The sequence below is a fragment of the Oculina patagonica genome, chromosome 2 (genome assembly GCF_052425735.1).
Source record: "Oculina patagonica isolate OP01 chromosome 2, crgOcupat, whole genome shotgun sequence".
Taxonomy (NCBI): Eukaryota; Metazoa; Cnidaria; class Anthozoa; order Scleractinia; family Oculinidae; genus Oculina; species Oculina patagonica.
Genome location: NC_135759.1, coordinates 14,767,721 through 14,784,130, shown reverse-complemented (window position 1 = coordinate 14,784,130; position 16,410 = coordinate 14,767,721). Strand labels below are relative to the sequence as shown.

At 38.8% G+C, this 16,410-nt stretch overlaps 2 protein-coding genes across 2 annotated transcripts in view; both read left to right on the top strand.

Moving 5' to 3' along the window:
- LOC144643128 (uncharacterized) overlaps nt 1–16,410 on the top strand; it is a 48,185-nt gene that overhangs the window by 6,193 nt on the left and 25,582 nt on the right. The window lies entirely within an intron of this gene.
- Nucleotides 1,076–15,768, top strand: LOC144643126 (uncharacterized). Its single transcript, XM_078502287.1, has 2 exons — nt 1,076–1,303; nt 13,528–15,768. The coding sequence occupies exon 2, from the start codon at nt 13,560–13,562 to the stop codon at nt 14,688–14,690; it is 1,131 nt and encodes a 376-aa protein (XP_078358413.1). The 5' UTR covers nt 1,076–1,303; nt 13,528–13,559; the 3' UTR covers nt 14,691–15,768.

Here is a 16,410-nt window from a genome sequence, read left to right as displayed (position 1 = left end):
AGAGTGAAAGAAACTTGCTAGTGATGTCGAGTCACGGGCGACGAGTTTGTGATTATCAGAAAAGGGCCGTGAAAATTGGGTTATATAAACAATTGGCAATTTTGAATAACACTAGTCAAGAAGTGCGATATACACCTCGTAGTTCTTTGTGTAGTTCTCTCGTGTTCTTAAAAATTCTTGCGTGCTTGTGATGCTCAACAAGGACTTCGAATGCGTTAATAACTTTCTTCTAAGGAACTTGAGATCATTAATCTTAGTGTTAAACGTTTTGTTACTTACAAATAATAAAGGCAATTCCATGATATAAACCGTCATAGGTAAGGACGGAAATTTTTTAAGCCGAGGGGGATGTAAAATACAAACGCCAGTGGCGTCTTGCGCAGAGCGCGCTCAGTATCTTATCCCTTGATAAAATGGACTGTCATTCTCGCTTTGATGTAAGTATTTAAAAGCTGTATCTTTTAGGAGTAGCTTAAGTGAATAGTGATGTTTTAAGTCAGCGGCTAGCAAACTTGTATGACATGTCCCGTTATTCCTCGTATCTGTATATTGAAGAAAACCTGAAGTGGAAAAGTCATTTATAGATGGAAAGCGATTTTATAACATTTGTCTACCGGATACAAATAAAGTTATGGAATATAAGTGTGGGCCGTGGAAAGTCATGGAAAATGGTGTTTATTGTACAAAATAGATAAAGCAGCCTTCTTTTTATTTTTTATTTTTTGCAAAAAAGGTAAAAATCTGAAAAATGTGCCAGAAATCAAGATGATTTTTGAAAATGTACAAGCAAAAGGTCAAGTCTAGGTCATGGAAAACATGGAAAAGTCATGGAAAAGGTCATATTTGAAAAAAGCCATGAAATTTCAAAGGCTGAATAGAGTTTAAAACCTGGATGAACCTAAATAGACCGACGTAAAATCGCGAGCGGAAGTAATTTTTGATCTTTTTCGACGAGAAAGTTACACTAACAAATATGCAAAAACTTGCCTAGTTCCTGTACGGCTTTTTCCCCAGGCCTTCACGGTATTACTGACGTCACTACTCGTTTTGGTGACGTGGGACGAACGGCCAGGGACTCACTTTTGTCGGTAGACTGGAACAAGAAAAAGATCCGAAAGATGAAATCCCCGAGTCCAATCCAAATACTGCGTAGATATTTCTTTTGCTAGCAGACTGGAACTAGCGTTATCAGTCACGCAACCTACTCGAAAAGCGTCGTTCGTGTCGATCTGTGTTGCCTGTGTTGTTGCCCGCACAAGAATTTTGATCAAGTATAAAACAGCAAAGGGTTCTTCTAGTGAAGGTAAGATAGCATAAGAAACGCCTTTTGGTGGATAGTAGATGTATTTCTTATTTGGGTGCTACGATTCCTAAACTAGAACCCCACTAGAACAGGCTTTGAGCCTCCATCTTTATCTTCAGTATCTTTAGCTCATCTAGCGATTGCACCCGATAGCATCCTTTACACGTGTGGCTGTGCAGTTTAAGCTTTCGGTGTAGCCCCGTACTTTATTGTGCATGCACAATATTCCACACAATCCTTCACACACGAACGGCACTCACGAATAGAACGAGAGTCACAAAATTGTATGCATTATTTAGTATGGGGTTACGGACATCTTGCCCAGTTTAGTGTTGTTAGGGACAATGTAGAGAGTGAAACGTCTCGTTTGCTTCTTTCATTCACAATCTTGGCAACATAATTTTCTGTTTAACTCCATATTTAATCATGCATACAATTTTGTGACTCTCGTTTTATTCAAGACTGCCGTTCGTGAGTGAAGGGTTATAGGGAATAATTTGCATGCATTAAATATTAGTTAAATCTTTCCACCATCTGTAAATTTATGCTTGGTTCAATTTGAACTGTTACCATGTCCCCCCGGGCATACCCCCGGGGATTTGGCACACAGAAAGATACAATTCCACACTATCCTCATTTTATGTTCGAAAGAAAAACAACAATATTGATTTCTGTATAATAACAAAAAACAGATGCTTTGTCAAGAACTTAAGAGGGCGTCCGTGTTACAGCGGATAAGGCACTTTTCGGACCTTCACCGATTTCCCTGATTTTTTCAGTGAAAGTCGACAATTATATCCCAGTAACAAATATCACATTTATTTGGATCAATTCGATATTTTATATTTTTTGCGAGGCGATTTTCAAAGTCACCTCAAAACCATGCAATTCGCCATTGGAGACTCCGTAAACTTGCTATAAATGACGGTCGCTGCCAAAACTTTATTACTCAATTCCACGAGCTGATTATTTTACATATTGAAGTTTCATCTTCCCTCGATAGTGTAGATGTTTAATAATTAAAATCTATTTAAGTCTCGTTAAGTTATGATTTTTTTAATTTGACTCCCAACAAACTCCGGAATGTGCAAAGCGTGACATGCCTGTAGTTGAAAGCCATTTTCTCGAATGTGGGACCTGATCTAGAACCGTGTCTATTGTAACTCAAAAGTACTAACACCATTATAGAAAAGTATGAAATAAAATTTGTGGGCACTCTTTACTGCGCGCCGTACAGAGCTCCACGAATTTCCCAAATATTCGCCATTTTGATCCAAAACAAAGAAAACGCTTGAGCGACCGATAAACCAATTCCAGAACCGTGAATGTTTGGAGATGTGTTAAATACTGCTAGAAGTCAGACTGTAAATGGAAAATATTTTTCTTTCGCAGTTCCAACCGTTTTAGTCGATTTCTCATTTTCAACGCTCACAGCAATAAATATATCACTTCGATCAATATGCAAATTTCGGCATAAGCCCGTGTTGTCACGGAACATCTGTATACCGCAACAATTTGCCTAAAAACGTTTTCCAAAGCAATTATTTCCTACTTACCTGGCCGGGCGATAAGATTCTTTAGGCTTCTATGTAGAAGCTTTCTTTTTGTTTGTGGCTGTAGAGAAGCTGTTTTCATTTCCCACGCTGCGATGAAACAGTGTTTGTTTTGCCGCAAGACTGACTTGTTCGTTTCAGTCTAATTCAATTAAAGCCTTATTTGTCAAACCGCTGTCGGGCCCTTTTTTTGTTTTTCTCTTTGCAAAACCTTTTAAAAAACATTGTAAGCTTCTGAGGATGTTTTTTCATACCCAAAAAGGTTTTTATTTGCTTGGCTTTTTTTCGGAGGGATTTATTCGAAAAAATTACAATCCAGTCTGGTTTTGTGGAAACAATTAAGGGAAATCCTTGATTTGCGTCGCACAAGTTTTGTTTGCATATTAGAACAGTGTTTTGTGAAAACTATCGGACTCCAATGAGGCAAAGCAAGTTCTACAATTATCTTATAAACATTAAAAGTCTTTGAAGCATTGTAGACATAAAATACAAATAGTTGGGATAACTCAATGTTTGTTTTTGCAAACTTACTTGTTTGTTTCAATCTAATTCAATTTAAACCGACCAATTAATGTCCGCGATTTTGTCTAATTTCGAGAAAATCCTTGCGCGTCCTTTCTGCACGAAATGGCAGCTATTGCATCCAATCAGTTGCTCTCTTCACGAGAAATTACAGACTCCGTGTGGATCTAGTAGGAATGAGGAAAGCCATGTGTTGCTCTCTGAGTGAAACTCGGATATTTCAGCTCATTTGTCGAGCTGCCACTTATCGAAATGCGGCGATGTTACGGAAGCCGAACTAATCATGGCGAGAGCGTGACGTTACCAGCGGCTGTGAAGTAGACTGAGTGCGGGCTTGACCATTACAAGGTGTGGTCGATGCTATTTTTTTTTTCAAAAAAGCGTTAACACTATCCCGCTAAATTTGAGTGAAATATATCCCCCCGGGGGGGGGGGGGTACTTTAAAAAAATTTGTACGGGAAGGCTTCGCCCGAGCTCTAACCCCTGCCCTTTTATAAACGATTTTGACAGAAATCGTTCCCTTTTTGTATAACTTTTACTGAAAAAAGGTACCCCTTTCGTATACCTGAAAGACATGGTATAGACTTAAGACACGACGTTTTCTTGTATATGGTCTAATAAACGTCCACTCTCAAATAAACGAACAACCTCGTATCTAGTAAACACCTCCCTTGAGGTGTAAAGTCTATAGACGCCCAGTGTCTAATAGACGCCCCCCCCGAAAAAAAAAATAAAAAATAAAAAAAGATGAATCGCCTCATAAACCAGGGAAACACTCCACAGCGTAACATCACGCAATCTTTTTTGTTTTGTTTGCTTGACTCGGACATCGAAAAGGCAAACAATGCCAACATGGTTGACCCTAATGGCGCTGAAGACATCAGCATCAAACTATGAACGCAACTACCAACAAGGCAAGAGACGAGCAGAACGATCGCTTATTTGGCAGAGAAATATGGCTGACCAAGAGCCAAGTGCAGGGCTTCTTTTCCCGCCGTGCAGCGGCTAGGGCTTTCCACAAGTTGCTCGGCAACTTTTTGGCAACTTTTCATGTTTCGAGCAACTTTTTCCCCTTCGAGCAACTTTTTCTCTCTCGAGCAACTTTTTGCATTTTAAGCAATTTCCAGACCGAAGATCTCCGAAGATAATCCGAGTGTTGTTCAAAGGCAATACGAACGTTTCCGAAGATTTACGAAGTTTGCCGAAGATTTTCGAGGAACATCTGAAGACGTTCCACCTTTCGGCTCTTCTGCATATTAAAACATTACAAAATTCGTCACAAACATGACGTCATCGATATCATCACGATTTTTCTCAGTTAAAGAATTCAGTTAAAGAATTCCTTCTTTTGCTGTAAAAGTGCATAAAACTGCTTAGAAATCTTACTCTCAAAGGGAAATTAGCATATATTTAGAGAAATTCTCTTGATTACAAGCAGCGTTTTGAATTTTTTGGAGCAACTTTCGAGCAACTTTTATTATCAGAAGCAACTTTTTTGTATTTTTGGAGCAACTTTTGAGCAACTTTTTGAGAAATTACGGGCAACTTTTTTGGAAATCTCGAGCAACTTGTGGAAAGCCCTAGCAGCGGCTAGACGAAGAAAGGAGGAACCAGAAAAAATCGACCTGAGTCCCAGGGAGCTATTGCTAGAGGAAGAAGAAGTTGATAGACAACAACTTGTTGAAGAGGTAGTGAACGAACTGAGGCCGCAGCACCCACTGTCGTACGACGCATTCAACCTGTGCGTGTGTGCTGAAAGAACATAACCTGGACAAATTTAACGCGCCAATGCTCAAAGAAATCTTGCGCCATTTTGAGGTCCAATTCAAATCGAAAGACAAAAAGAAAGACCTGATTGAACAACTAAGGTTGTTCAAGATTGAAAAAGAATGAATATAAAGGGATAAACAAGTCACTAACCTTGCAAAGAAACATTCATTAGCACATAAGGTTAAACGTTAATATTACGATCCTCTTTTCACGAAAAACAGTTTTCTGTTATTGCCCCCGCAGGGCTTTCGCCCAGAGACGAAAGCCCGAGGAGGCATTCATTATAGAGCGTATATATAGAGAATGTACTTACAGTCCGAATATACGGTATGTATACCAGAAATAAACCTCGATTTGCTCGAACAAGGCCGCAAGGAATCTCTGAGTAATGATAATGTTTTGCCGCAAGGGATTCCTGGGTAATGATGACGTAAAGGCAGAAAATGCCCGAAGAAGTTATGGGTATTATGATGTCACGATAACAGGGGGTAGCGGTAAATAAAAATCCCTATCTTGGGTTAGAACGGTATTAAAAAGACTGACCCGCGTTTTGGCATTTGTCACACGTTGATTACTCCGATGTTTGGCTTACGCGTGTTCACAGATTTGTTCGAGCGGTTTCTCTGCTTTGATTGTGTTAAGTGATATTTGATGCAGTTGTGAGTAATAGGTCGAAAGATTTCGAGCAATCGGTTTCGTGTTCTTGGCAACTTGTGTTCCAAGTGCTGGTTCAAGCGTTAAGGTTTGTTCTCGGGGGTAATTCGTTTAGCTAACAAACTGTCAGATTATTTGATCCATAAAGTGGTCTGAATAAGGATCAAAAATTGTTTTCGCGAATCTTTGAATGTGTCATATTTCGTTACTCGTGGATTTTTTAGGCTTTTTGAACTGGAAATCATTGTAAGTTTAATAAATGTGAATGTTATAAGCCCGAGATAATAATGTGTTATAACAATAGAGTTGATGTTCGCGGGTGTAAATATGTTTTTGGCCCGACTCAGGCTCATTTTAGCCCGAGCCGCAGGCGAGGGCTAAAATGAGCTCTGAGAAGGGCCAAAAACATATTTACGCCCAAGAACATTAACTCTATTACTATTATAATCATTTCAGAGGGCATTTAGTTAAGGAATCAAAAACAGTAAGCGATATCTTGAACACTGCCGTTGCGAGTCGGCGTTTATTTCTGATTGTAAAGTTTACAAAACTCGACAGAAAACCGCAAAAGTACTTAAAACAATCTTTGCTTGAAAAGGAAATTACAAAATTCTATCGGCAGCGAAGAAATAGTTGTCATTTAGAAGTGTTAAAATTAATTGTGCTGTTAACTGAACTGGCAGTTTGGAATATGCTTGAAATTCAACTGAGCGAGTTTCACTCGACGAAGACAAACTTACATTCACTTCGCCGCCTGGATTCTTCTTTGAGTTTCTGTAATTCCTCTTTATCTAGCTAAGAAGACTGAGAATTTGCTTTCCCGTTCAGTCCTTCAACCATTTTGTTGTTTTAAAGCTCAAATTAAAAACAGTTTGCAATTGCAGACTCAAATTAAACGAAGCTTGAAGTGATGCCAGCTTGTGTCAGCCAGCAAGAAAACGGCGCGAACAGTTGAATGGTTTTCAGTTCTGATTGGCTGGCTTCGTTATTTTCTTGTTTCTGATTGGTCCACGGCAGCGGGCTAAAATATATTTTAGCCCGCTGAATTCTTCATTTTAGCCCGCAAAATACGCCACAATGCCCGATGAAATGATTATAATATGTGTTATTTCCGCTAGGTGTTATTTCCGCGTGCTAGGTAATATATCCATCGACTTGAACTTGTGAATATTTTTGGGACGCAATGGTGTCACACAACAAGAAATTCCGCAGCAAAGAGATCAAACAATGTCTTGACGTACATGGCACAGTAAAAAAGAAGCCTAATTTTAAAGGCGACAAAAAGACTCTACTAATCCTAGATTATTGCTGTAAAACAAATTATAAAAAGGCGGGGCAGCTTTATAGTGAGAACTATTAGTAGTCAAGACTTGATGAGTTAATGGACAAATGTAAAAATGCGGGTTCTTTCATATTTGTTATATTCATGTTGTCGAAAAAACATATATCGTAGCAGGGCTCGCGACTCCCTTCAATTACCGATAGTAATAGAATACGAAATGCACATTTGTGTTAAATATTTATTTTCTTGTTTTAGAGACACTTTAATGCCCCGCCCACTAAATTATGACAGATAAATTTATGGCCACCATCTTATTAAAATCAAATTAATACAATGACTTCCAATTATAAAGCCCCGACTGTTGGTGTTTTTACTTTTATGTCTCGAATACTTCAGAGACTTTTGATGTTCATCAAATAACTGTTTATTACTGTTTGTTTATGAGAAAGGGCTAGAAGGGGGTAAAATGAGAAATTGGATTGGGCAAATTGTTGCTGGGAAAATGAAATTTGGGCCACTGGGACTGGGAATCACAAGTAAAAACCAATAGATAGAACTGGGATTTGGATTTGGAAAATACGGGAAAACAATAGGCTAGGGCTTTACCCTAATCCCCCCCCACCCACCCACCCCCCTCTCCCCCCCTCTCGCCTCCCTCTATCAGGAACCTGTATGAAATTTGCGAGTCTTGACAAGACAAGGAGCATATTCGACACCCTCGACAGCAAATCAGCAAGTTTCAACTCAATACAAGAAGGGCATTTTTGGAACGTGAATTTTCTTGAAAAAGTCCCCTCGAAAAGGCCAAGCGAAAACAAAAACCCGGGTTTTGACAAACTAGGCAGCCTGGCCGGTTTTAATTGAATTAGACTGAAACGAACAAGTCAGTCTTGCGGCAAAACAAACACTGTTTCATCGCAGCGTGGGAAATGAAAACAGCTTCTCTACAGCCACAAACAAAAAGAAAGCTTCTACATAGAAGCCTAAAGAATCTTATCGCCCGGCCAGGTAAGTAGGAAATAATTGCTTTGGAAAACGTTTTTAGGCAAATTGTTGCGGTATACAGATGTTCCGTGACAACACGGGCTTATGCCGAAATTTGCATATTGATCGAAGTGATATATTTATTGCTGTGAGCGTTGAAAATGAGAAATCGACTAAAACGGTTGGAACTGCGAAAGAAAAATATTTTCCATTTACAGTCTGACTTCTAGCAGTATTTAACACATCTCCAAACATTCACGGTTCTGGAATTGGTTTATCGGTCGCTCAAGCGTTTTCTTTGTTTTGGATCAAAATGGCGAATATTTGGGAAATTCGTGGAGCTCTGTACGGCGCGCAGTAAAGAGTGCCCACAAATTTTATTTCATACTTTTCTATAATGGTGTTAGTACTTTTGAGTTACAATAGACACGATTCTAGATCAGGTCCCACATTCGAGAAAATGGCGTTCAACTACAGGCATGTCACGCTTTGCACATTCCGGAGTTTGTTGGGAGTCAAATTAAAAAAATCATAACTTAACGAAACTTAAATAGATTTCAATTATAAAACATCTACACTATAGAGGGAAGATGAAACTTCAATATGTAAAATAATCAGCTCGTGGAATTGAGTAATAAAGTTTTGGCAGCGACCGTCATTTACAGCAAGTTTACGGAGTCTCCAATGGCGAATTGCATGGTTTTGAGGTGACTTTGAAAATCGCCTCGCAAAAAATATAAAATATCGAATTGATCCAAATAAATGTGATATTTGTTACTGGGATATAATTGTCGACTTTCACTGAAAAAATCAGGGAAATCGGTGAAGGTCCGAAAAGTGCCTTATCCGCTGTAACACGGACGCCCTCTTAAAGGTCAAATGAACAGAAATTTCGATTTTTGTTATTTTTTGCCCATGTGTTTATTAAGAGCCAAATAAACATCCCAAAGTTTCAAAGTAATCGGACATTGCATCGCAGAGAAATTGCAAGTTGAAAAATGCTTTTTTTAGGCCTTCATTATCGTAGAGTGCTCGGAAAAAATAGACAAATTCGGCTAACGTGTTTACATCGTTGTTGCCACCCAATTCAGACCATGTGATGATTCCTTTGGGAGGTTACAATTGTGCAATTTGTCACACGTAACTGAGCGCATGGGAGTATGAACGAACAGAACAATTGTAACCTCCCAAAGGAATCATCACATGATCTGAATTGGGTGGCAACAACAATGTAAACACGTTAGCCGAATTTGTCTATTGTCGGAAAATTCTCGGAAATAAAAACTTGTGACGTCATAATTGGTGTTTTTGAAGACGACCGCAGACGATTCCGCAGACCGCACCTTGAAATCTAAAAAAATGCGTTTAGTGACAATTCAAACAGTTTTTTCGTTCTGTTTGAACGTTTTCAGTTGATTGTTTGTTGGTTGTTGTTCAGAGAGGCACATCTTTTTAAATAAAATATCTAAAGCTCAAAAATAGCTTAAAGTTTTGTTTGCTGTCGTTTTGCATATCATGTGAGACAGGTAGAATGCATGCTGGTATGAAAACAAATCAGGAATCTCTATTGTTCTTTCTCATTAGCATTTAACGTTTATGAGCAGAATTATCTGCACGTGCGTTAACTATGCACATGCGTTTTGAATCTTGGCACACTTCAAAGCCTTTCTCTGCCGAAAACAACGTGAAATGACGAAATTCTGCGTATTTTGGACAACGTCGGCCACAACGGCTAATTTTTGGTTTTTCTATTTGGAGATGAACGCTTTCTTTGAAAGCTAATCCCTAAAGCGATAAATAAGCAGAATACGTCCGGAAAGTTGCGAGAGTCTCAAGTAAAATATAAATTAATTTTCCACCAGACATTGTCGTTGACGTTGCCTTCAGTGCGGTCTGCGGAATCGGTCTGCTGTCGTCTTCAAAAACACCAATTATGACGTCAAAAACTTGTTCCATTCCTTCCATTTCAGTGCGCAGTCATTCAAAAACGTTTTCGTATTTTTTGCTGTAATTCACGCTTTAAGGCTCGGAAAACAAAAATTTTTCTTAATTTTACTCAATAATGGATAGTTTTAGCATGTGGTTGGTTAAAATGGCATTTTGAAATTTCTGTTCATTTGACCTTTAAACACAAGAAACCAAAGAAAAATACTCTAACCCACATTTTCTCTGAAGAAAGAATCTTTGAACCAGCCACTGTCTTATTCTAAATATCGGCATATACACGTGGTGGGCCCGAAACAAAATGACGGCAGCAGTTTGGAGTAGTTCTTGATAGCTTACCGTAATGATTCGATTTAGCGCCCGGGGCGCTTATTTACTTTTGGCACCTTAAGGGAGGGCGCTTATTCGAGACAGGGTGCTTATTCGGGACAGGGCGCTTATTAAAATTTTTTGCGTAACAACCAAATGTTCAATACAAAAATTTAATATATTTTAAAATAACCAGCAATAACATAAACTGTAACAGTAACAAATTGTTAAAAGTTCAGTTACTTTTACAAGAATTGTTCATTTTAGCGGTAAATATATACATGTATGGTATGGTGAATGTTCACGAGTTCATCTTTTCGACGTCGACGACTTCAGTAGGGTCAGTTAGGCACAATGGGAGCGCTTTTAAGACCAGGGGCGCGTATAAGAATGGGGGGCGCTTATAACAATGGGGGCGCTTATTGGAATACGGGCGCTTATTAACAAAAACACATTCGAAGGGGGGTGCTTATTCGGAAGGGGGCACTTATTGGAAGGAGGGCGCTAAATCGAATCATTACGGTAGCTCATAAAAACACTCAACTGAGGTCTAGCCATTTTACTGTACTACAGCACATATTCAAGATTGTTAACACTTAAGAATCACACCTCAAAATACATATGGTTGCCTCTGCGTCGCTGATACCAGTAACAGTTTATTATAAACGTAACTTGAATACAGCTTTTTAATTTTGAGACATATTCTTCTCCATGCAACCAGTCGGCTACAAATTCTGGAGATTTTTTATGCAATATGCAGTGTCCTCCATGTGGTCCAGCGCCAACATGTCAACCGAAGAGTGGAGGCAAGCATGTCACACAAAGAACAAAAAGTTATTCACGATTTTCCCCATTACGTACCCCCGGGACAAGACAGCTTCAAACAATTCCCCACCCCTTGGTCCGAAGGGCCAGACTTGTCCCGGGGGTTACCCGGAGGGGGATGGTAACAGGTCAAATTGATCCATGCATTACTACTCCTGTAGAGCAAATCAAAGTGAAACATCTTGACGCTTATCGAGGACAGTGTGGCAGGCTGTGAATATTTTTTCACATGTAGCTTACAGAACTGATGTTTAAGGTTTGCAACCAACCCTGAGAGATTCAAATGATAGTGGCATGGCCACCATGTTGGTGGTCATGTTATTGACCACCAACATGGCGGCGATGATGTCACTTGCCAAATGTTTTCTGATATTAAAAGTCAATGTTATCAAATATATCAATCGATAACATTCAATGCTTATTAATCAACTGATATTTGTAAATTGAAAACCAATAAATGATGGAAAATTTTGACTTTTTCCATGATTAATCAAAAATTTAACAAGACTCCCGCTTTGTGGTCATCCGATTCTGTTAATCAATTGTATGATTACAGACCGAATTGGACTCCACTCAGTCCTATTACCATTATTAATTTTTGTCAATTTCCATCATTATCCTCAATTTTCAAAGTACGGTATGTTTGTTGGAATAAAATTAAACATGGCAATTTTCAGTTTGTAAAATTGACACAATCAAAATTGGTTTTTGCTTTTAACTGAAAAAAGTTCATGTTTTGGCATATATAGATGAAGTCTGCATATTTACCTGTGGCCCATCAGGCCAGAGCTTATGCCGGTTTCAGTAGCATTAACTGACTGAATGGGATGCTGGTCTGTCAAAGGGTACCTACAGCAATAAATTCGCTAGTACCCCGGTATACTCCTTGGTGGTGAATTGAGGGACTATGAGTCAGAGTAAAGTGTGTTGTCCAAGAACACAAGGTAGTGATCCCAGCCAGGGCTCAAACCTGGACTGCTCACTCTGAAGTCCAGGCAACTATCAATTAGGCCACCACACCTCCCCTGTGTTTTGTTTTGATGTACATGTATTGGCTCAGTCAGTGTGCAGAAGGTCATACATATAACTGCTGTTGGGAGTTTCTAGAGTTTTGTCCAAGTAGTTTGCAGGACAGTTTGTTCCTGATTTATTAACATCTTTTTTCATATTTTTACTTAGCTTAACATATACCATGATTTCTTAATTCCATTAAATCTTAGCAGTTGTACATTGGTGTCAAAAAGTTATAATTTAAATGTTAACAGACATTCAATTATAAGGTTACGGTGGCCCGCGGGTATTTCCAGGAGCGGAGGTGCTATTTTTTAAATCGATTTTTGGGCATGGAAACCTTAACCGATTTCTATGACTTTTGGTAGTCGAAATACCAAATGTTTAAATTTTATAAAGCTTTAAAATTTGGAATAAACAAAAACAATAAACACGAAATATTAGCACTTTTAAATTAACCTATTTTTTAATAAAACGCGAATATTTTCTAAACGTGAAGATAGATTTTTTTTCTTATTGCTGTAAATAAGTTCAAATTATCCAAGAATTCATATGAGCAAGTTTCAACGAAATCGGCTGGGTAGAAATTGCTGCACAGTTGACTGTTAGATTTTAGCTTAAATATATTATGCTTGTGTATTTTTACCAGTTATTAAAACAACGCTTGTGTAATGTTAAGATTGCATTGATTATTTAAAAGCTTAATACCAGCTAAAACAATGCTGAAAATTCTGAAAAGATCGGAAACTCCTAGCAAAAGTTATAAGCAAATAAAACAGAAGATGTTTACGTTGCGTAAAATGTATTTTTTAAAATATTCATTGTTTTTCGAACTACAAAAAATCTACTGATTTTTTTCTTTTATTTTTAAGTATGACAAAATCCAGCATCTACACAAACGGCCTTATCAGTTTCGTGTGTGCAGTCTCGATGCAACTCGGGTGGGGCTGTGACCTTGTGATGAAACAGCATCCCATAAGAATAGAAATACTCCTAGTCCTTTAATTCAACAGAAACCAGAAATTCCCCCTTCAGAGATTACAATTTTCTCGCGCGCGTTGCTCGGAGGTGAATAGCAAAGGATATTCCGAGTTTACGTAGCCAATCAGCTCGCGCCAATAGCGCTATCCACTGTTTTAGTATATACTTATTACATGTATCGTTAATTTCCTATAATAAGGTAGTAACCTTAAGGTGGACAACACATATTTTCTTGGAATACACAAGGCTAAAAGAACTGCAGTGCTCTCTTAATAGCCACTGCATGACTGAAGCTTCAAGTTACTTAACTTATTGAAGGAGTAAATACCTTTGATCAGCTTATGTAATATGTTAGAACTTTTTTTACTTTTCATTGACTTTTTTTCAGAAATGGAGGCATAAGGAAAAACAACTAGTGAGATGTCAAAACCGAGGAAACAAAGGACAACTCGCACTGGGGAGACAACGTTTGTCTGTAAACATTGTGGCAAGTGTTTTATCCAATCAGGAAACTTGCACATACATGAAAGAGTCCACAGTGGTGAAAAGCCTTTTGAATGCAAACAGTGTGGCAAGTGTTTTATAAATACATCGAATTTGCGAACTCATGAAAGAGTCCACACAGGGGAAAAGCCATTTGAATGCAAACAATGTGGAAAGTGTTTTAATCGCGCAACACATTTGAGGACTCATGAAAGAGTCCACAGTGGTGAAAAGCCTTTTGAATGCAAACAGTGTGGCAAGTGTTTTATAAATACATCGAATTTGCGAACTCATGAAAGAGTCCACACAGGGGAAAAGCCTTATGAATGCAGACAGTGTGGCAAGTGTTTTACACATGCAGTAAGTTTGAAGATTCATGAAAGAGTTCATACTGGTGAAAAGCCTTATGAATGCAAACAGTGTGGGAAGTGTTTTAATCAAGCAACACATTTGCGAACTCATGAAAGAGTCCACTCTGGTGAAAAGCCTTATGAATGCAAACAGTGTGGCAAGTGTTTTAGCCAAGCAGGAAACTTGAGAAGTCATGAAAGAATCCACTCTGGTGAAAAACCTTGTAAATGCAAACGGTGTGGCAAGTGTTTTGGAAAAGCCGGAGATTTGCGAACTCATGAAAGAATCCACACAGGTGAAAAGCCTTATGAATGCAAACAATGTGGCAAGTGTTTTAGAACTGCATCGCATTTGCGAACTCATGAAAGAGTCCACACAGGTGAAAAGCCTTATGAATGCAAACAGTGTGGCAAGTGCTTTAGCCAAACAGGAGGTTTGCAGAAACACCAAAGAGTCCACACAGGGAAGAAGTCGTATAAATGCAGACAGACCAAGGAGAATATCATTAATGTAGAATACCTTAGAAAACCCAAAGATGCGAACTATTGGACCTATCCAGTCAATAAGGATACTGAATGTGATAAAAATATTACATCATCTTCGGCAACATCCGATTTGCGACAACTTGAGGAAGGCGACGTTGAATGTTGGATTTGTCTGGATAAATTTGGTAGCCGAGCTCTACTTCTCGAACACTACGATAATCACATGAAATAGAGCTTTTTCACGTTGTAAGCATGTATTACTTTGTTTTGTTACGTAAGGAATCTATGCCGTTACACGTATATTAGGTCATTTTTATCATGTACAAAATTACCTTCTAATTGGAGCTACTAAGCTACAAGAACTAAGCTACCCTATCATCATCATCATTATCATCACCATCATCATCGTCATCGTCATCGTCATCATCATCATCATCATCATCATCATCATCATCATTTATTTGCCACTTCCAAATAACTATTACATGTATTACATATCTAGTAATAAGTTAGGGCGAGGAGACCTCCAAGAAACCACCGGGCTTATAGGGGAGGCCACCTCGGTTATCAATATATTTACAAATGATGTTGGGAATGTGTGGCTTGACCAATTCAGTCTCGTTTCATTAAAAATTTTATCATCATTTCTTAAAGGTAGATAAGCTTGTCGAACCAGTGATGGATATTGGTAAAGATTCCAAAGTTTAGGGCCTTACACTAAAGATGTATTGGTAAAGGTGTAAAAATTGTTGAGATTGATGGCGATTTAGAAGAAAACAAACAATGAAGTTAAAACCCCATGACGTAACTCCTTTGTCGCTGTTATGACAACCAAAGTACAAATCATGAAGCAAAGCAGGTCTTCACTTCTGTTTAGTTACACTTACAAGTTCAAGTTTTGGCGTTTAATGTGCGAGCTTCAAATGGACGGGAAAAGGGCTGTTGCTTGATTATACTTTTCTGAGATGTGCTTTTTCTAGACTGGTCAGCATAAGGCTAACTTGCAGTTATTATATCAGAAGAAAAAAAGGTGACAATCGAACAAGTATTTAAATATAGATTGTCTTTGTATAAGTTTTGTTGATATTTGTCCTTGCTATTAGGTGAGAAGAGATTATCGTTGTATCAAAAACAGAAAGTATATTTTGCGCCAGTTGCAACGGTTCTTGTTTTCCTAACTTGTGTATAAGCAAGTGAATAGAGAGGAAGTGGAAATGTAGTGTAGAACGATATACCAGTTCAAAACGCCTACACAGAACATGATGTTACACTTGTTGAAAGAAATTAGTTTTAATAATCTATCAGTACATCTAGACTAGATAGGAATGTATCCATTTCATTGAGAAATACACTTTAATATCGACGAGCATTCTCACTTAAGAATGACGAGAACATGTAACAAGAACAACGTGGTACGAACGACTCGTACCAGGCCCCTATCGGGCAAATCATAGTCAGTGTCCAGATCTCTCTCTAATTATATCATTCTGCTCTATCTCCCCCCAAGTCTTTAGTGTTCCTCATGTTTGTGTTGAAGGGGCAGTGAAGACTGATATCAGAGAATCGTAATTGTCAATTTGAAAGAACAAAACAAAACTAGAAAACATAATGTCATTCATATGAGTCATGTGGCAGTCTCATTGTTCGAGAAGTCCTTTTGCATTAAAATCCTGTAGCCGCCGCAAGGCTAGTGCAGGTTTCTTTGGCCGTGCTTGAGGTGTGCCTGAGTTTGCCGGCACTGGTGCATCCACAGGGGAAGGGGATGGTGGTTCACAAATGGGTGGTGGACCTGAACTGGCCGGTACCGATGGATTTGCAGAAGGGTGGGGCTGTGTCGTGTGCGTAGGTGGTGGCGGGGGTGCACACCCCTCTTGGTTGGGGCTGGTAAGGTCGGGACAACGCAGTGGCGTGCCAGATGGTGGTGGAGGTGGCAGCTCTGCAGGTGGTGGATT